General features: G+C 48.6%; 1 protein-coding gene across 8 annotated transcripts in view; it reads left to right on the forward strand.

The window, feature by feature from the left end:
• Positions 1-21,362, forward strand: part of NFATC2 (nuclear factor of activated T cells 2) — a 183,574-nt gene that overhangs the window by 123,121 nt on the left and 39,091 nt on the right. For 6 of the 8 annotated variants that reach the window (XM_004370237.2, XM_004370236.2, XM_004370235.2 and 3 more), the window contains exons 7-9: positions 8,908-8,963; positions 9,380-9,506; positions 12,106-12,795. In XM_004370237.2, the coding sequence (XP_004370294.1) occupies positions 8,908-8,963; positions 9,380-9,506; positions 12,106-12,795 (873 nt within the window). Of the gene's footprint in view, positions 1-8,907; positions 8,964-9,379; positions 9,507-12,105; positions 13,227-21,362 lie in introns of those variants that run through there. The other 2 variants (XM_023742911.1, XM_023742900.1) reach the window with 1 other exon arrangement.

Consider the following 21,362-nt stretch of genomic DNA (forward strand, 5'->3'; position numbering starts at 1 on the left):
CTGTTGAGTCAATTCCAACTTTTAACAATCCAGTAGGACAGAGCAGAACTGCCCCATAGGGTTTCCAAGGCTGTAATCTTTGCAGGAGCAGACTGTCATATCTTTCTCCCATAGAGCAAGTGGTGGGTTTGAATCACTGACCTTTTGGTTAGCAGCCAAGTTCTTAACCCCTGTGCCACCAGGGCTCTTTAGAATATTATTCGGTGTAAGTATATCCCCTGCAGCAGCAAGGCATTTGGGGCATACTTAGGCTGAAAAATCTGGTGGTGTTGTGTGCTGTGAACCAATTCTGACTCCTAGTGACCCTGTAGGACAGACTAGAACTGCCCCGTCGGGTTTCCTAGGCTGCGTAGGGTTGCTATGAGTCAGAATCAACTTGATGGCAACGGGTTTGTTTTGTTTTTTTGGAATCTTTACAGATTGCCTCGTCTTCTCTCCCACAGGGCCACTGGGTGGGTTCGAACCTCCAACCTTTTGGTTAGCAGCTGAGTGCTTTAACTGTGGCACCATCAGGGCTCCTTACTGAAAAATTACTCGTTGCTGATCTGAAATTCAAATTTAACCGGACATCCTGTGTTTTTATTTGCTAGGTCTAGCAGCCCTGGATAGTGAGGTCGCGGAAGGCTTCTCTGAGGAGGTGTCCTTGAGCAGAGCCCTGAAGCAGAGGGAAAAGAGAGCCATGTGGACTATCGGAAGAGTGTCCCAGGCAGAAGGACCTTCCCAGTGCCAAGGCCCCAGGGTGGGATGAGGTTGTGGTGTTTGAAGAACTAAAAGATGGCCCAAGTGGCTGGGGCAGTGAGAGCAATGGGTTGTGTAAGACACATGGGCTCCAGAGAGGTGACCGGGTAAGGATGATACCGTGCTGGGCCTGGTAGGCATGGTGAGGAGTTTGAAGTTTGTTCCCAAAGCAATGAGTAGCTACTGGAGGCTTTTAAGCAGGGGAGTAACATGATCGGATTTATATTTTTAAGATTGTTCTGGCAATCTGTATGAAGAATGGACTTGGGGGTTTGAGGGGGCATGAACAGAAGCTGGGAGACTGGTGAGCAGCTGCTGTCGTTGTCTAGGTGGGGATGATGGTGGCTTGGGTCAAGGGTGGATGGTGATGGGGCACAAGAAGAGAGGCGAGGTCTCGGGAATCAAGGAGCCTTCCTCGCAAGGTCTCTGTAAATACGTTGGGGGCAGCTTTACCATTTCCAGTGGGTGAAATCCTAAGCAAAGGGGACATTCCTGACCCCTGAGTCTGCGCGGTTCATGAAGCCCCGGCTTCAAGGGAGCACACGTTTTTCTGCTACTTAGCAGTCTTGAAGAACAGACTGAAAGGACTTCAGCAATCTTTATTTGGCTAATTTTTAAAAGCAGCACTAGGACTGCACAACATCACACGTGGTTTCCTAACCCAAAGTGACACTTTGATTTCCTCCCAGTTTGCCTGGAGCCCAGTGGCAGGCTCAGGGCCAAGTGAGGATGGGTCCAGTTTCCTCCTCCTGAAAGCTTGCTCATTTCCCTTTTGAGTGTTGACATGATCCCATCTCTTGTTGAGGTTACTGCTGAGGCTCCAAGCCCCCGCCCAAGGCCAACCCAACTGTTCCCTGCATACTTTGTTTGTTGTGGGGTTAAAGAGTTGCCTGCAAAGAGAAACCATCGAACCAGCTGAAATATGGAGGACATCCATCAGCAAACACACTGGTTGTTGGTGCACATTCTACTTATGGTATAGTAGGGCTCTTGTTGAGTTGGCACAGCAGCAAAGTTAAAACGGAGGCTATAATGTTAATTTACCCCTGCCCCCACCTCGATATTTTTTTTTCTTGCAGTGTCTTGCTGGAGTTTTCTCCAGACCAGCCTATTGCCCAAAGAAGTTGGCTCCTTTCTCTTCCACTCTGAGTAAGACTTGGAAGGACCTTTTTTGTGCTGGCTCCCATGCCTTGATCATTTAGGACGGGGGAAGGTTGCCTGAACATCTGCTCAAGAGACCGAAGTCCTTTATTTCATCTCAGCCCAGAGCAGCAGAAGAGCATTTGGTCTTCTTGGGCCTATTCCACTCAGGGCAGGTCTCCCCAGAGACCCAGATTCAAGCTACGAACTGGGGAGGCGGATTATAAAGAACTTCCAGTCCATGGCACCGAGCAGGTGGCCGTTAGTGGTACCCTCTGGGCCGAGTTGGTCTGGTTGTGTTTGATTCCTTGTCTATACCCTGATTCCAGGCTCCTGACTCATCAGTTGAGTCCCAGAAAGGGATCTTCAGTAAGGGTTTGGCTGTTTGCTCTTTGCGGGGCCATGGGGCTACAAAGGCCAGTCGGCAGAGGTTTCCTGAGCTCCAGCTCCCGGCCGAGCACTGGGGGATCCTGAGGTCAGTTTGCTCGTCTATTCAGCCAGTGTTTGTTGAGTATCTGCTACATGCCAGGCCTGGTAGTGCTGGGGATCAAGCAGGGAATAAGAGAGGCATGGCCTCTGCTCTTGGGGAGCTCACAGCCTTGGGGGAGGTGGGGAGATTGCAAACAGGTAGGTAGATAACATGATGTCAGAGAGAGGAAGCGCAGAGAGTAGAAGATGACAGAGGATGGGGTGGCCAAGGAGAACCTCCCTGGGGTGGTGAGGTTGAGCTGGACCACCTGAAGGATGGGAAGATTTCCCTGGAGAGATCTGGAGAAGAGTATGTCGGGGCAGCAACAGCAAAGCAAGTTCAGAGGCCCAGAGCTAGAGCAAGTGTGGCTGTCTGTTGGAGGAGTGGACAAGGCCCGTGGGGCTGGGGTTGAGTGGGGGTGAGCAGGGAGGTGTTAGAGAGGGAGGCAGGCCCCACCCCCCTCTGCCAGTAGAGGTGAGAAACCTTGAGTACGTTGTTTTTCTTGAGCACCTCGTCTGGAGGCCCTCTCAGACAGAAAGGCCTACACAGCTGTCTCAGGCCCCAGCACCCTTCGCAGGGCCTGTATTGCAGTAGGAGTCTAATCCATGCTGACCCAGGGAAGGACCCGGCCCAGTCTGACTCACAGGGACCCTGTAGGACAGAGTAGAACTGCCGCTTAGGATTTCCAAGGAGCTGCTGATGGATTTGAACTGCTGACCTTTTGGTTAGCAGCCAAACTCTTAACCACTGCACCACCAGGGCAGTGCCAGTTGTGGGCTGGGCATTGTGCTGAACATTTTACACATACTGTCTATTTTAATTCTCACCACAACTCTTTGAGGTCGGTAATATTACCTTTACCGTTTTACCTATGAGGAGACTGAGGTACAGAGAGATCCAGCGACTGCTCAAAGGCCACACAGCTAGTCAGTGGTGAAATCAGGACTTGAACCTGGCCCAGAGCCCTGCCAGCATGTATTCTGAATTCCACTCACTTGTGGGTACCCAATTCAGGGGATGAGATTAGTGTATTCTCTTGGGGAAACCCAGGTCTTGTGCACTGAGGGCATGTAGGGTGGAGGGATGGGGAGGGGAGCCCAGGAAAATGTCTTTGAGCTAGTTTGCAAACCTCACACTTCCCTTAGAGGCCATCCCCCAGTATGTCCTCCACGTGTGTAAGATCAAGAAGGGAGCCGACATGGACTTTCACTTCCTGTTGGGCACTTGTTTGCTCAGTACTGAGTGTAAACCCTGAGTGAGGGCGCAGGGGCCATGGTGAGCTCCGGGAGCTGCCCTCTGGGGCTTCTTGCAAAAGCAAGAACACAGGGTGCTGGCTTTGGCTCCTGGTTCAGGTTTTGATTCCTCATTCCTGTGAGGGCTCTTTGTCTTTTATGACCGTTAAGATAATGATGCAAAGACCCATCTTTGAAAGAAAAAAAAAAAAAAAAAAACAAGCATGGAGCCACTAGTCTTATATAACCGACGTCCCTTCGTAAACTCCCCCCAGCCACGTCCACAGGCGAAGTATCTGTAGCTGCAATCAGAGAATGTGTATGATTTTCTGATTAAAAAATGCTTGTATTTTTTTCTGTATTAACACATTTGTGGAATATATGCAAAAGGGATAAACAAGACAATGTTTAAATAATCTGCTTTGTTAGCCATGATAGTAATCCTTAACCGTGTCTTTTGAGCATTTATACTCTATTGAGCACTGTTATCTTATTTAATCCTCAGAACTACCCTGGAGGTATAGATGCTATGATTATCCTCAGATTTTGGATAAGGGAAGTGAGGCATTGAGGGGTAAAGTATCCTTTCCAAGCTCATATGGTGAACTGGTAGCAAAACAGGGCTTTGAAGCCGGGTCTGTCTGCTCCAGAGTTTAGGGTTGGCAGGAATAATGTGGCTGAGCAGTGAGGTGACATGACACCGAGAGAGGAAGTCGATTCCAGCGCAGAATGTGCCTGAGAGGGCTTGGAGTTGCAGTAAATGTGTTGCTCAAGTCCTGACAGATGGCTGGAGTGAGCAGGAGTTTGCTCTTGGACCCCCAGGCATGTTCCCCTGACCTGCAAGTCAGAGCTCTGGGGGCCACGAGCATGGTGGCCGCCCAAGCCCTGGGGTGGCCGCCGGCTGACTTGCTGCAGAGGGAGTCCCGAGGAAGTACTGCATGGAAGGTTCTGTTTGCTCTGGCTGGAGCCCAGAGGAGGGGGTGGGGAGAACGAAGGTTTCCAGGGAGGGCTTCTGTTGGGACTTCCCTCCACTGCAGTGCCAGGAAGGCCCGTGTGGATGTTGTAGGAGAGCGCAGGGCCTCCAAGGAGACTGGGCCTGAGGAGGGCAGAGTGTGGCGTAGCCCAGCGCTTCTGGGCCTCCTGGGTACTTGGCTCTGATTCTGCAGAAAAGAGAAGGAAGAAGGAAAGGGAGTTGTTTCCCTCATGCTGGCAGACAGTGGAGGGTCCTCGGTTTGGGAGGGGGGTGGTACAGCAACAGAGAGGTGCACTGGCCATGATAAAACGGGGCCAGTGGCTTTTTCTGACAGTATCGTCTAATCATGAGAAAAATTCAGGTCAATCCCAACTGAGGACATTCTATAGGAGCCTGACCGGTCATCCTCACAAAGTTGTAGGAGAGGTGCCTGCTACTTTCTCTCAAAGGCCCACTGGGCCAGGAAAGTAAATGAGAGAGGTAGACTGGGGTTGGGGGGTGGTTAGGTGAAGCGGGGAGCAAGGCTGTCTGAAGAGGCTGCCATCACAAGGGGCCAGTGTGGGGGGCCCAGAGTGGTCACAACATCTGGATGCTTTTTTTCAAGAGCAAAATCCAGATTTTTAGGTGAAATCTTCTCATTTTGAAATGTGGGTGACAACTAATCCAAAACCACACCACCGCTCTGTAGTTCAGGAAACGAGCCAGACCTGAGGGCTGAGGGTGACTGGCATTCGGCCTCTGCCTTCTCTGAAGCACTGTCCTTCCCGCACTGCCCCAGCAACTGCTTAGATCATGACCTTAATGTATCACAGTGATTCTTGCTTGCTTCATGGGTTCTAGATTCTGACCAAGTCCTCACACGTCCATTGAGAGCCTGCATGGGGCTGAGCGCTGGGTGGAGAGATGAGGAAGACATGGCCTTTGAGGATCTCCCAGAGGATGGGGGAGACAGGCATCATTTTGACAGAGAGATGTGGCGATGGGGGGGACCCTGGGTGCTAGGGGAGCCCAGAGGGGACAAACTAGGTTTAACAAGACTTGGCTGGGCTTCTTGGAGAGCCACAGCAGTTGAACCTTAAAGGATGAGCCACCTGGACTGTCCTTCCTGCTGTTCTTCAGGAACTTGGCCAAGGAAACCATGTGGGTACAGGCAGAAGCATGGGGATCTGAAATCTCATCCTGTTAGCAGGATAAGGAGCATACGCTGAGACCCCCCGGCTGTCTGAGTTCAAAGATGGCTCTCCCACTTACTAGCTGTGTGACCTTGGGCAAGTGACCTCACCTCTCTGTGCTGAATGTCTGCACCTGTAAAATGGGGGTGATGATCAGAACTGCTTCATAGGGTTGTTGTATGGATTAAAGAAGTATTACCTATGAGGTTCTTACAGTGATACTTGGCAGGTAGTGAGCACTCATAAGTGTTAGCTGTTACTCCTCCTATGAAGGAGTAAAAGTGGCAATAGGGGAGACTGAGTGGAGGGCAGGAGCTAGGTTGTGCAGGGCCTTGAAGACCAAGGTGGGAGCTTAGACTGTATCTTGAGGGCACAGGAGAAAGAGGGAAGGGTTTGTGGCGATTTGCATGAATCTTAGTGGTGGATACGACCCTAGAAGGATCCTACCCATGTACGATGTTCTTTCTCCAGCCTCTTAGGAAGCTGGTAATCTTATCTCTGCTTAATCACCTTTAGCTCCTCTCCTTGACAGTATCTCCTTCATTCTTGGATTGTGCCAGTTGTTACTTAAGAGCCGTGATTTAATAACTGTCCACTCTCAAACACTGATTCTCTAGAATTTTATGGCTGCTTGTGGGTAGAGTATAGTTTAACATGTAGGCCCCCCCAGAGATGGGTAAAGGAGTCAAATTTGGGGAGAAGGACTCCTTCTCATTGCCCTTGGGTCCCCTAGACACTGGAGAGGAGACCGGTGAGAACTCTTCTCTTGGTGACACCCTTTACATTACACCACCATTTTATATTCTCTGTGCCACTTATTGGCACGGATCAAGGAAGAGAGCTGGGGATGGAAACTTCATGGACTCAGCTTAATGGTTCCCAGTCATTTTTCCAGGTACTACTTCTCCTTTCCTCCCAATTACCAGACCTCTGAAGATGGTCCTTTCTTTTCAGAGCAGGTGAAGCTAATGTAGGGTCAGAAGCCAAACTGAAACAACTATGGTACTGTTGGTGGTAAAATTCAGTTCAGCCAATAAGAGGCTAAGGAAGAGGGTAACAAGGCAAACAGCAATATGTTATTGTTTGCTTCTTTGATTAATTTCTTCTGGCTCAGAGCAGTTAGCGAATGAGAATGCACTTTTTGAGGAGGACCTGAGCCTTGCTTGTACAATCATGCCCCTAGTTATAATCCATCACCTGAGAAAGGGGAATGTGTCTCTGTTGGATCACTTCTGACGTGTCTTTGACAAAGAAATGAGCATTGTCTCTGACTAGTTTTGTCCAGGCCTTTGTACACTGAAGGTCCCCAGGCCTAGATGACTTAAAAATCAAACTCCTTGATGTTCATCCATCCATCCATCCATCAATTCAGGCATCCATTCTTCCATCCAGCCATCGTCCAAACATCTGTTCTTCCATCCATCCAACCATCTGTCCATCTGGCCATCCATCCAAACCTTCACTCTTCCGTTGGTCCATTCATCAATACAAACATCCTTTCTTCCATCCATCCATCCATCCAAACATCCAAACATCCAAACATCCCTCCCTCCTTCCTTCCCTTGCTTCCTTTTAAGCAGTGTCTGTTATTAGATTCTGGCTTTCTCTTGGTCACATTGGCAGCCTTTGTAGCTGTAGACACCTTCATATGTTATAAAATGTTTACTAGCACCTACAATGTGTTGCGAGATGGTGATGCATGACTTGGTCCCTATCCATGGGGATCTCACAATGAAGTGAGAGTTGGTTGTTACAAGGAGCTCTAGCTTATTCATTGCTTATTCCTTGTTACAGTCATCCAGATTGCACTGGCATTGGCAGCAATCACAACTTTTTGTTAATTGTTATTTTAGGAAATATGGTCTGCGCTAGTAAATTCAAGTAATGCTTAAAAATCAGATTTCCATGGGCGAACCTTAAGAGTAAAGACTATGGGTTCAAATCTAACCTGTCAAAGAAGATAAGATGCTAATAGCTGTCCTTTAAAAAGGGGAGGGGGGAGCTCTTTGGCCAAATTTTGGGATGTATTACATACACTAGCCACCGTGGAGAATTACTCAGCATTTGAGCATTTTAAAGGCTCTGAGAAGTCCTTCAGTAAAGAAACCCATTTGACTTTGACTCAGCATTTTCCAAATGCTTATTAGCTTTTGAATTTTTTTCCTCTTCTCATAAAACCATTTAATATCCCTCAGAACCAGCGTTTCACAAAACACCCTGGAAACACTTGTGGAAATGATTTGTTTCGGCCAAAAACTGCCCAATGGCCAATGTAGGTGGTCAGCAAGAGAAATCTATTCTTCGCAAGTACAGAGTTTTGTTTGGCCCAACTTGTTGGCCCCAAACTGGGGAAATGGCACTCTCCTCCAGGCAAGGGGAGTTTACTATTGAGGGAAACCTTCTCATCAATTGTCGGAATGAATCATAAGATCCGAGCTGCCTGTTGACTGAAAGGCGGAGGGTGGAGGTGGGAGGGTGGACTTCTGTCTTTCCACCTTCTCTGTTGACTCGCAGCCAGGACATGGTTTAAGCCTGCTGTCTTAGGACAAATATTTAAGCTACCTGGGTTCTCAGGTAGTTGAGAAGATGAGCCTGAGATGGCCAGTGACCTGTGATGGTGGCCTCAGGGACAGTGTGGGTGAACACAGGCCATTTTGGAAAAAGCCTTCAGTTGAACAAAGCATACTACTATAAAATATAATGTGTAACAATACCATTTGTTTTAAAAGACGGAAAGCTATATAGACGTTTAGATATAGAGAAAAAAGATAGTGGTTATCTTTGGATAGTGGCAGTACGGGCAATTCCTAGTTTGTTTCTTATGTATTTTCTATTGTTGCCCAGTTTTCTACCACGAACATGCATTCCCTTTGGAAGGGAAAAATAATATATAAAATATATGTATGTATATAACTTATATATATAAATATAACATACAAAAATATATGAAGAATATATAAAATATATAATTTACATATATAAGTATATAAAATATATCACATATAAAAGTATATAAAATATACATCCATATACATACACACATCTTATAGAAGGGATACAATATGTAAACCAAAAGAAGTATCAGAAGTATCAACTGGTGGGTTTTTGTCTTAAATCTTTGGTTTCTAATAGAGCCTTCACAGCTTCAGAGTCTGTCATTTGTTTTTTTTTTTCTTTTTCCAGATGGGCAGCAAATTTGGGAGATGGAAGCCACAGTGGATAAAGACAAGAGCCAGCCTGTAAGCACACGGACAAGATGGTTTTCGGATACTGAACATCTATGATCACCCTTCTCTGTTTCACTTCCCTCCTGCCTCCCTCATGAGCTGTTTCCTTCTTCCTTTTTTCATTCCTTCATCGAAGTCCCAGACACCATGTTGGGACCCAGTGGGCACTCAATAACTACGTGTTGGATTGATGAATGAATTAAGCATTCATCGCGCACCAGACCCCCTGATTTGCAGCTGTGCTATCCTAATGTCCTTTGTTAGAGTAACTGCTGTAACTGAAGCACTCAATTCCCCTTAGATAGCATTTCACCTGTAGAGGTAAGGAAGGTGTCAAGACTCATTTTAGATGGGCCGGCTGAACGTGCCTAGGGCCTTACATAGGAATTTAGACATAGTTGCAGTTAATGACAATTCCTTCCTTCCAGAACATGCTTTTTGTTGAGATCCCTGAGTATCGGAACAAGCACATCCGTGCATCCGTGAAGGTGAACTTCTACGTCATCAATGGGAAAAGGAAACGAAGTCAGCCTCAGCACTTTACCTACCACCCAGGTAAGGCGTTCTCTCTGAAGGCCCCTTTGGCGTTGAGAGGCAGCACAGCCCAGGATACCTGAGGTCTGATCCCAGCTGTGCCACTTGGTCAAGTGACTCAACCTCTCTGAGCCTTGGTTTCTCACAACACCTTCCTTACAAGACTTCGGAAATCAAATGCACATACAGTGCTCAGCACAGTGCCCAGTAGATAGTAAGCATATCAGTGATATTAACTGTTATGTTAAGATTTTTCTTCACGGGGAGAATGGAAGAGAAGCAGATGTAGACATGTTAAACAGAAGGCTGCTAAGCTTATGCCTCTTGCCTCTGTCTTAGGTTTGGTCACGATAGGGGTGGTTGTTGTTGTTAGGTGCCATCAAGTCAGTTTTCAACTCCTGGCGACCCTGTGTGACAGAGCAGAACTGTCTCATAGGGTTTTCTACGCTGCAGTCTTTAAGGAAGCAGATCACTAGGTCTTTCTCCCAAGGAGCCACTGGGTGGGTTCAAACTGGCAACCTTTTGGTTAGCAGCTTAGCGCTTAACCATTGCACCACCAGGGTTCCTTCATGATAGGAGCAGAAGGTAGATATGCCTTAAAACCCTCAGAATCTGTAGTTGACCCCACAGTGGGTGGTCACCCTGTGGCCAAATGGCACTACTGGTGGATAACTAGGCCAGAGTTCTCGCTCCCACAGAGCGCTACAGTTCCGAGCGGGATGGTGAGTGCCGTTTTTCATTCATTCATTTGTCCAGATATATTTGAGTGCCAAGTACTGTTCTTGGCCATGGAGACACAACAGTGGACAAAATAGGTAAAAATCCCTACGCATGTGAAGCTGACATTCTAATGGAGGGGATTCAGATAATGGATAATATTGATAGTATTGCTATGCCAGATGATGCAGAGGAGAGTGTAATTTTAATAAAAAACTCTGCTCTGAGCTCCCCTCTTGGGAAAATAGGATGTAAACTTCCCAGGGCTGAGCCAGACCTACCAGCCACCTTTCCAGGATTGCGAACCTGTAATTCAGGACTGTTACCCAGGGTATAACTTCTGTCCTAAGAGTTCCACACGGAGCGTCTGGGCTGCTCAAGGATTTAAGCCGAAGGGGCTTCCCGGGCAGCCCAGCCTTGGCGGCCTTGCCTCCAGTTAAGTGCCGTTGTAGGTCTGTGTGGTTGCCACTCCTCTCGCGCGCTGTCCCGGCCCCTGCGAGTACGTCACCGTCCCAGGACTGACGTGCTATGCCTGTCAGCGGCTGTGGTCAGGTCACTGAGGATAATGGGATCTGAAACTGTGGGAGAAAATCGCTGGGAGGGCTCTGGACCACAGGCTCAACAATTGCTTTTAATGTAGAGTTTTCCAATTAGATGGCCCTCTGTACCCTCATTTTGGTAAGGAGGCCACCGTGGGCCTGGCCTTGGCTCTTGTCTGTCTGATCTTGGCCAAAGCGAGAACTCAGTCCCCCAGCTGGGTGAGGGACTAAATGGACGGCCTTTGACAGCATCTTGAGAAATGATTTCTGTAGGTGGGAGTCAGACCTGCATTTTTGCTTTGGATGCTGAGCCTCCTCCAACCTCCCAATGTCTGGGAGCAACCCCCTCCTCCAATTTAGTTACAGTCCTATCACTAATTCATTTACTCCAGGAAAAGGAAATTGATTCCTCAACTCCTGGGCTGGTAATCCTTTAGTAAAGGACTTTGGAGAATTACAAATTCTGGTGACTGGTGCCAGGTGGTCACGAGAATGCTAATAATAGCAGCAATAATAATTTTAATAAAGTAATGCAGTAACAGCAGCAACAGCAAGCGTTGACCACTTAACAAGTCACTGTGCTAAGTACTTTGCACATACATCTCACTTAGTACCCCTAACATGTCCCCGGAGTCAATAATGATTGTTACTAGGCAGCAGATGAGGAAACCAAGGCCCAAGCCCATGAGGTCTCATCCCCCAGAGCACTGTAGTACCAAGGATGGTGACGGTCACCATTTGGTCATTGATTCGTCCAGAAAATATTTGACTGTCATTTAAGTGCCAAGTGTTCTTCCTGGCCCTGGAGCCCACTCCGCACTGAACAAAACAGACCGAAGTCCTTTTCTTGGAGGAGCTGATGTCCTTGTGTGTGTGTGGAGGAGGGGTTTAGAGAATAAATAAACACATTAAATGTATATAATATGTCAGATGATGGTGTTATTAATAAAAGTAAGCAGGGAAGGGAGACAGGAACTACCAAGGGAGGAGGGAGGTACAATTTGAAATAAAAAGTTCTCCTCCAGGCTCTCCCTTTGGGAGAATAGGCAGCAGAAGTCCAAGGGCTGAGACAGACTAACCAGTCACCTTTCCAGGATTGGAAATCTATAGTTCAGGATCATCCTCCAGGGTAAAACTCCCGACCTTAGACAATTTCACAGGGAGCCTCTTGCCCAAGGCTAATAATCAGCAGAGCCCCAACTGTCTGATCCCGGCCGTTTGGACCCCAATCAGCAGAGCCCTAAATGTCCGATCCCAGCCGTTGGGACTCCAGACCCTACATTCCCCACCACTGTCCGTGCCTCCTCTTTGCACGTGTGCGGCTCATTAGCCATGTGCCCCACGTGCTCTTTCTTTTCTCCTAGTTCCAGCCATCAAGACAGAGCCCAACGATGAGTATGACCCCACCTTGATATGCAGCCCCGCCCACGGAGGCCTGGGGAGCCAGCCTTACTACCCGCAACACCCGATGGTGGCCGAGTCTCCCTCCTGCCTCGTTGCCACCATGGCTCCCTGCCAGCAGTTCCGCTCGGGGCTCTCATCCCCTGACGCCTGCTGTCAGCAGCAGAACCCAGCGGCTGTCCTCTACCAACGGAGCAAAAGCCTGAGCCCCAGCCTGCTGGGCTACCAGCAGCCGGCCCTCATGGCTGCCCCCATGTCCATCGCGGATGCCCACCGCTCCGTGCTGGTGCACGCTGGCTCCCAGGGCCAGAGCTCAGCCCTGTTGCACCCCTCCCCGGCCAATCAGCAGGCCTCGCCGGTGATCCACTACTCGCCCACCAACCAGCAGCTGCGCTGCGGGAGCCGCCAGGAGTTCCAGCACATCATGTGCTGTGAGAATTTCGCACCCGGCACCACCAGGCCCAGCCAGCCGCCCGTCAGTCAAGGTCAGAGGTTAAGCCCGGGTTCCTATCCCACAGTCATTCAGCAGCAGAATGCCACCAGCCAAAGAGCCGCCAAAAACGGACCCCCAGTCAGTGACCAAAAGGAAGTATTACCTGCAGGAGTGACAATTAAACAGGAGCAGAACCTGGACCAGACCTACTTGGATGACGGTAAGATTCTCATTTTTCTCAGTGCCCGTAGGATGGTGCGCCAAGTACCTCCCAATCCAGAAAGCTAACCTACAGACCTGGGTACAGTCCTTAGCCTCTTTGAGCCTCAGTTTCTCCTTGAATTTAAGGGGGTGGAATAAGAAGACCACTAAAGCCTTACCCAGTTCTGTACAAGAATCATGTCCCAACAGGAGTTTGAGGGTGGGTGATAACAGGTTTGGATGCCCCACCCCTAAAAGAAAAAGCAAGTGAGGGCGATTCTGGCCATAGGCGTGTCCCCTGGGTCACGAACTGGGTCTGTGTTAACTGTTTCACTCTCTTTCCGATGGCCAGATTTAGAACCAGGATAGGAAAACAGAAAGGAAGGAAAGCCAACCCTTTTATTCACATAGAGAAAAAAACGAATCCCACTTTCTAGTTCTCTTTTGTGTGTTTTGGGGGTGGGGAGAGTAGACAGAAGAAGAAAGCTCATTGAGAAGTAGCTCTCTCAGAAGGGAGCATGAATGGGGGGGCTTGCGGGCGGGCTGCGGGCACAGTTCTGCCGTGTGCCAGGGAGGGGAGCAGTGGGCTTCCGTTGTGGTGAGCCCAGCTGACAGGGTGGCTGGGTCCAGGAAAGGCGCGGAAAAGGCTTTGTTGAGTCTGGAGGTACCCAAGTGGGTTGGCGGGGGGCCTGGCCAAAGGGTATCTTGGTAGAGCAGCCGTGCGTGGTGTTGGCTGGCGACCTCAGGGAGGAAGTGCCAGCTGTGTTAGAAGGACTCACTGGGGTCAGCCAGGTGCAGCTGGAGGGTAAAGGGGTCAGGCAGAGCAGTCTTCCCTTGGGGTGGGGGGCTCCAGGAACGCGGTGGTTGGAACTTTTTAACAGGAGAATGAAAACCTGTATCCCTGGCTGCCATCCACGGCTCTAGCTTTGCATTTTGTAGGCTGTAGCATCTGATAAACCACGAAACCTCATTTATTTAGGAAAACGAACTTGCAAGAACCCAGCCAAGGAATAGGAAGTAAGGCCCAAAGCGTCAGAAGAGTCAACATAATTAATAGAAAACACAGGTACTAAATAGCCCACATGTCAGTCACAGGGGAACCCCTTGGTGCTCAGAGACTGCTGACTTACACTTTGCCCGCAGTTGTGACAAGCTGAGTAATTGGGGGCGGGGGGAGGGGGGTTCCGTGACTTCTAGTAGTTTCCGTGTCCTCTCTGTTGTAAAGTTAGCAAGAAAAACTCGCCGCACCTCACCAGGCATGGCTAGCTGGCCCATTTAGTGTGGTGTCAAGCTACCCCACGTGGCCTCAGGGTACTGGTGTGTTAATAATTGATCTGTCTAACCCGGAATAACCAGACTGAATTAGGGTCACCGTGCTCTGTTTTAAAAGGGAGACCAGTGTACAATGCATCCTTGAACAATTTACAGCCAAAATGGTTAAAATTAAATTTTGGTGCTTATTTTTAAAGGGGGTTGTCATGTAGACAATTCAATTAATGCAGAATGCCTTGTGCTAGCAGATAAAGGAAATGTGACTGTAACCAGATCCCTCTCTGCGTGGGTACTTGGGGAGTTGTATCGCGGGCGAGTGAGGCACCTTATAAATAAATGAATGTCTGAGCAGGGCAGATACCTTCCCCAGCTGACTCTCTGCCCAGTGTTGGTTTGGTCTTGAGAGTGAGCAAGAAATGCACACTCCCTTCCACCCTGTCTTCAATCCACATTAAAGACCATGGTTAGACCAGACTTACTGGCCTGACAGAGACTGGAGAAACCCCAAGAGTATGGCCCCCGGACACTCTTTTAGCTCAGTAATGAAGTCACTCCTGAGGTTCACCCTTCAGCCAAAGATTAGGCAGACCCATAAAACACAACGAGACTGAATGGGCACACCAGCCTAGGGCAAGTACTAGAAGGTAGGAGGGGACAGGAAAGCTGGTAATAGGGAACCCAGGGTCGAGAAGGGAGAGTGTTGACATGTGATAGGGTTGTTAACCAGTCTCATAAAACAATATGTGTACTGTTTAATGAGAAGCTAGTTTGTTCTGTAAACCTTCATCTAAAGTACAATAAAAAAAAAAAACAAAAAAAAAAAACAGACCATGGTTAGTCTCTCGGGTAGGGAGCAGAGTTGGCCCATCCCCTGAATCACTGCGATCGAGGAGACCAATATCCAGTGGCCTGAGGTTGTCATGAGTAACCTTCAATTGCCTACCATAGCCCCAGTCCCAGAGAGGCACTTGCTGTTTTCGTGGAAGCTTACATTATGAAGAAAGCAGCCAGGTGTGGAGACCCTTTTGGGTTTCCTCAGGTGTCTTTGATCACAGGAAGGTTCAGAGTTTTGGAGAGAATGGCCTCCTGGTGGGTCCATAACATGAGTCCACTCTAAGGATGTCTTGGGGAACTGAGCACGGTGAAGCTGCTTGTCCTGAAGACACCTTTTCTTGAATACGTTCTACACAACCCCAGTTCCATGAGATTTTAATAGGAATTTTCTGAAGTGAGGGTTCCGTGGCTCAAAAAAGTGACAAAACTTTCAGTTAAACCAACTTTTAAAGTATACCTATTGTAGGACTTCTCAGAGCCTTTGCTGTGTTAGCGGACGTTGTAAATCTAAAAGGAGGAGGTGAGGCACTTCCCAAAATTACTGGAGCACAGACAGGGGTGTGCAGTGCACAGCTGCAGGGGTCAGTGTACATTTTGTGGCCTGCTGTCTTCTTTGAGAATGGAGCCCCTGCAAGCCTAGGCCCTCTCGCCCCCTAACATTTGGGTGATATAACAAAAGAAATTCAGAGTTCCGAAGCCCAGAACTACCCCATGCCATACTGAAGCTTCTAAATTCTTGGCCTTCACGTTCCTGGGGCCAGAGCATTGACAGGGCAGTAAAATAATTCCTACCTGTATGACCCCCAAAAGGCAGCCATGTGATTGCTGCTCAGGTGTTCAGTGCTAAGCTGCCATTCTCCCCGAGGCTCTGTCCAGCCCGGGCTTCTGCACAGGGAGGACCCACATGGCCTGTTGTGCCTAATGGGAAGCCCCATGCTGCACCGTCAATTGCTGGGATGTTCAGATCCTCCTAGCAGAGGCCTCTGGTTTATGCGTGCAAGGAACATGTCCGTCGTTGGCTTTGTGGGTGTGGGATTCAGACAGCTTGGTCTGTTGTTTTATGTTTTATTTCGGCCAGGTAACCTGGAAATCCCCTGGGTCATTGCTCTGAATGAGGTGTGCAGGCAGCCTCGGTTTTGAAGATCCTTTTCTGTCTTGTTTATGTGTTATTCAGAGCTTTCTCCCACAGAATGCATATTTGGTAACACAAAGCACCGAGCTCCAGCTAACAGGCCCGTGCATTTCTGTGTGTGTATTTCTGGTTGGCCGCTTATTTGCCTTGGGATTTGGGCAAAGTAGGCTTTCCTTGAGAACTTCATGCGAGCTCAGCATTTGGGTATTGAGAGTCGGGAGAAGGTTTTGCAGCTGGAAATGGAAGGGCTCACCAGTGGACAGGGTTCTCCACTCTCCTCCCTCCCTCCACTCATCTCTGCTCCCTGTTGTAGTTGGGTGCCATGGAGTTGGTTTTTGACTGTAGCGATCCCATGTGACAAACTAGAACTGCCCCATAGGGTTTCCTAGGCTGTAATCTTGACTAGAGCAGATCGCCAGGTCTTGTCTCCCGTGGAGCCTCTGGGTGGGTTTGAACAGCCATGCTTTCTGTTAGCAGCCAAGGACTTAATCGTTTGCGCCACCAAGGCTGCTTTTCTCCTCCCTAATACTCCCTCCCGCCTTCCCACCCGCCCACCTGCAGGTACTTACTGGCCACGTACTCCACCAGGCACTCTTCTGGGCCTTAGGGACACACGTGACCAGATCAGACCAAGTCCTTGCTTTTATGGAGTACTTTTTGGTTAGGGAGATAGACATTCACATGTAAGGAAATAAATAAGTGGGAGAAAAGCTATGAAGGAAGTTAAAGGAGGCCAGGGGTTAGAGTGTGGCTGGGGATGGTGTTGGCCCCTTGGACCGAGGGGACAGAAAGGCCAGTCTGAAGAGGTGATGCAGGGCAGGAACCAGCCAGGGAAAGAGGGAGGGAAGGGTGTTTCAGGAAGATGAAACAACAGCGGCGGAGGCTGTGAGGTCAGAGAAGCAGACAAGAGGTTTGGGTTTATCAAAGTGTTCAGTAGCTGTGGGTGGGTTTTTGGCAGGAGCACAGCATGATTGGATTTACCTTTGGAAAAGATCACTCTAGCTGCCGTTTGGAGAATGTACTGTAAGGAGGTAAAGGTTGGGAGCAGAGACTAGTCAATTTGGAGTTTTTCTCTTTTTGGAGGGGAAAGGGAAGAGGTTTACTTTGCTTTAGGCATAGCCAGGTATGAAAAATGTGACTCCTCATGGCAGGAATGCCTGGCGAGGCGATGAAGTTTACAAAAGGGTGCACCTTATGAACTTGTTCATTAGTACGGTTATTGAAAACGGAACTGGAATTTCTGAACTCTGATTCATATACGCGTAGTGCTTAACCACTTCTACTCTGTAAGATAGAGGACAGCTGCAGCTTTACACCAAGATGTCTTTATGGAGAAGGTGGGAATTAGCTTGTCCTGTGAGACAGAGGCAAGGTGGGCAGGCACTGGGGAAGGTGGACTTCAGACGCTACTCTTCACTGGGTGCTGCTGGTGACACGTTCTCAGAGCCTCGGTGGCTCGGCCGCTGACCTGGAGGTTTTCAGGTCATCAAGCCAATGTGTTCTTACCACAAACCCACCAAAGGCTTTGGGGCCACAAACTTGCACTGTGCAGCCTGGAGACTCAGCCACAGACCAGAGTACCAGGGGCGGGGGAGTGGCTGGGGCTGACCTGAGACCATCGTACCCGTTCTGTAAGTGACCTAGAGAAGAAGCACATGGTCTCAGTGATGGCCGGGGCCTTCACCAGTGGCTTGGGGATGGCAGATGAGGAGGAGGAGGAGGAGGATGATAATGAGTGTGTGTGTGTGTGTGTGTGTGTGTGTGTGTGTGTGTGTGTGAGAGAGAGAGAGAGTTTACTTGGGTAGGAGAGAGTGCTAACCAGTCTGCTTCATTTCTACTCTATTCTTATGACGTACTTAAACGTTATTTATTGAAATATATTGATCAAATATATTTGACTATTTGAATATTGAAAAATACTTATTGAAATACAGACACGTATAGAAATCAGTTATATTCTGTGACTTTCATCAAGTGGGCCACCCATGTAATGACCCCCAGATCAAGACAGCATCTCCTCAGCACTCCAGAAGCCCCTGTGTGCCCCTTCTGTCATCTCCACAAAGGTGGCCGCTCTCCTGCCTTCTAACCCCAGAGATTCGTTCTGCCTTTTTGTGTACAGACAAGCATCATACTCTTGTGTCTGGCGTCTTGCCTTCAGCAACACGGTGATGAGATTCCTCCACGTTGTTGGGCGTAGTTTCATTTTCACTGTTGTGGAGTTGTTTCACTGAGGGAATACAGTGTCCCCCTAATAAGCTTTGGTTTCTATCTGTTTGCTTGTTTCATGTAAGTGAGCTTGTATTGTATTCATCATTTTGCGACCGACTTATTTCACTCATCGTGATGTTTTCAGCATGCGTCCACGTTGTGGCATGCATCAGGACTTCATTTCTCTTTATGGCTGGGTGATAATCCATGGGCTGGATAGGCCACATTTTGTTTATCCATTTATCTGTTGAGACTAGAACTGTTCTTTTGGTGCCGACATATACACGTTTCTGCTGAGTGTATGGTCAGGAGTGGGGCCGCTGGATCTGCTGGAGGTATGTGTTTGTTCTGCATTCACATTCCTGGCCAAGTAGTTTTCCAAAGTGGTTGTACCCATTTATACGCCCACAGCAGTGCACAGGAGTCATACAAAGTAGTTACAAGTATAGTTCATTTTTCTATCCTCCGAACCTGGAACGTGACCTCCCTTTTGATGAATGTGGCCAGTTATGGGGGATCTGAACAGCAGACCCAAGGGGAGTAGGCTATTCAACGTCACCAGATTCAGCTTCAATTCCTGCTCTGACTCTTGCTTGGGCCAGTTACTTAACCTTTCTGATTCTCCTTTTTTCTCACCCATGCAAACTCTACTCACACGTGGATACTCAGAAACTACCAAAGAGGCATTAAGGTTGAACTTCAGTTTCCAGCAAACGATGTATAACTTATAATAAATGCTCAGTAAACAGTGTATGCTCCATTAGTAACAAGCATGATGACAGTAACTCCATTTACCATCATGTTTCTGTCATGCCATCGATAGATTTACCTTTATTTTGGCAACTAAACACTTCGGCCTTTTTTTGTTTGATGAGAAGACTCTTTGTGAAAAAACAAATAGGAAAAAGCCCCAGGGAAAGATCTGATCTGCAGCTGACAGAAACTGATTTTCAAGCAGCAAAGAAGCAGCGTGGATGTTTTATTCAAGTTTCACTTCCCTGCTGACAGCTCTCTTCCCCTCTCATGAAAGAACCCCCAGGGCGATAACAAGTAGGGAAACTCACGCCCGATGGGTAGGTGGCAGTGAGCTATCATCTGTCTACTTTCGGAAGAGCCCCTCAGAGCATTCGGGAGAGCCATCCATGCCACCTCCACCCAGAGCACTCAGAGGAGGCCCAGAGTCCAAGGCGCAGCCCCACTGCAAAATATGAGTGCAATGCAGCGGCCAGCCTCTGCATTTTATTTCCTCTGTGCTCTGTTTTAATCTTTTTGTCTTGTTCCCAATTCGCAGTTTTCACTCACAGTCTCTCTTTAAGACATAAGACGCTAGCTTTCAGTGCCAGCTCCACCACTTACTGTGTGATCTTGGGCACGTTACCTAGCCATCCTGTTGCTCAGTTTCGCCTCTATGAAAGGGAGATGATCCTAGTCACCACGTCGCAGGGCTGTGGTGAGAACGAAGGGAGTTAATACACGTAACATGCTCAGACTAGTGCTTTGCACAAGCTCGTCCTCCGTGAGTGTTAGCTATTGTTTCTACAGTAAAACCTGCAAAAGCCAGAACCTGTGTAAGGTGGAAACCTGTCAGAGAAGAAAAACTCAAATATTTTCACTAATAGAGAGCTATAGAAAAGTGGTAAGACAGCACCCTGTCAAAGGCGGAAAACTTGCGAGGCCTGGGAAAACAAGGCAGTCCCACTGAGTTCCGGCTCTGACAGGTTTCACTGTATTTGCTTACGAATGTAACTGACTTCTTGCAGGACTTCTAGCATAGCTTGAATTTTAAAAATCTATGTGTGTAAGAGAAAAAATAAATCTGCTCTTTCCAGATGGGGACCCCCTGCTCCCTCAATGCCCTGATTCCTCCATGTGGGCCAAGTTCAAGGTTCAGGGTTCCCTGCCTAATTCCCTTGGGTGGACCTCAAGATGTTTGCTTGAGGGAGATGATGCCCCAGCTGAGGGACTGCTGGAAAGTCCAATTTGCATGTGTCCTCTGCCGTGGGCTCCCCTGGAGGAGTGGGGACCAGTGGCCCAAGTTTTGCTAGTTGCACCATTGACAGGGAGGACCAGGGGAGTCCTTTAAGAAGGTTCTTTGCCCCGAAGCTGGATATGCAAGTACTTGAGAAGCAGGCCAGGGAAGAATGAACAGAGAGGCGCTCTCCAAAGCGCAGGAAGTAGGGAAGGGACCGCAGGGTCAAACTGGCTTCTGTGACTGGCATTGCTTTGTCCAGCAGGTCAGCAGGCTCCAACTGGGGCTGCTCAGTGCCCACGGCAAGCTTGTGACAAAGCAGCCCCTGTGTGCAAGGCGTGCGAAGCCCACTGAGAGCATGGCTGTCACGGGGCGCCGCCTACATGCCTGGCCACCATATTGGCCCCAGGAGCTCTGGGCTGCTGGCACTGGGGATGGTGGCTCTGGCAGAGGGGAAAACGCAGGATTCTCTCTGCTGGTCAGAACCAAGGAAGAGGCCCAGAGGGCATGTGCCCTGGCAGAGCCCAAGTCGGTGTCAGAGTGTGGGGCTGTGCCTGGTGTGCCAGCAACTGCCAATGCCAAGTTTAGCTCCCTCAGCTACCCAGCCACCTTGAGTGAGCACCAACAGGGTGCCAGGCCCCAGCCCAGGGCTTCTGCCAACACTCTTTTTTTTTAGTTGATTTTTAAATATTTATTTTATATTTTGTATAGGTAATATATTTAACCAAAAAGAAAAGAAAAAGAAAAAAATCTAACCCATTGCTGTCAAGTCAATTCCAACTCACGTATGTCAGAGTAGAACTGTGCTCTGCAGGGTGTTCTTGGCTGCAGTCCTTACGGAATCAGATCGCCAGGGCTTTCTTCGGCCATATCTTTACACGTCTGAAAAAAAAAAAAACGATATACAGCAAAATGTCTTGACTTGTTCCTATTTTTGCCCTGCCCCTGATAACAACTGTTATTGTTTTTCTCTCGCCTTCCAGAGCACTATTTCTCCACCTTTTTTTTCTTTCATTATTACCATCTTCCCCAGGAGCCTTTTTAGATGAGTTTTTCCTAACCCCCACCCTCATGTAATGTTAATACCACAGATACACGGTATATCAGTTTATGGAGTGTAGCCCTTTGTGGGGCCACAAACCATTGTAATATTTAAGATTTGTCTTAC

The sequence above is a fragment of the Trichechus manatus genome, unplaced genomic scaffold, assembly GCF_000243295.1.
Source record: "Trichechus manatus latirostris isolate Lorelei unplaced genomic scaffold, TriManLat1.0 scaffold00008, whole genome shotgun sequence".
NCBI classification, from domain to species: Eukaryota; Metazoa; Chordata; class Mammalia; order Sirenia; family Trichechidae; genus Trichechus; species Trichechus manatus.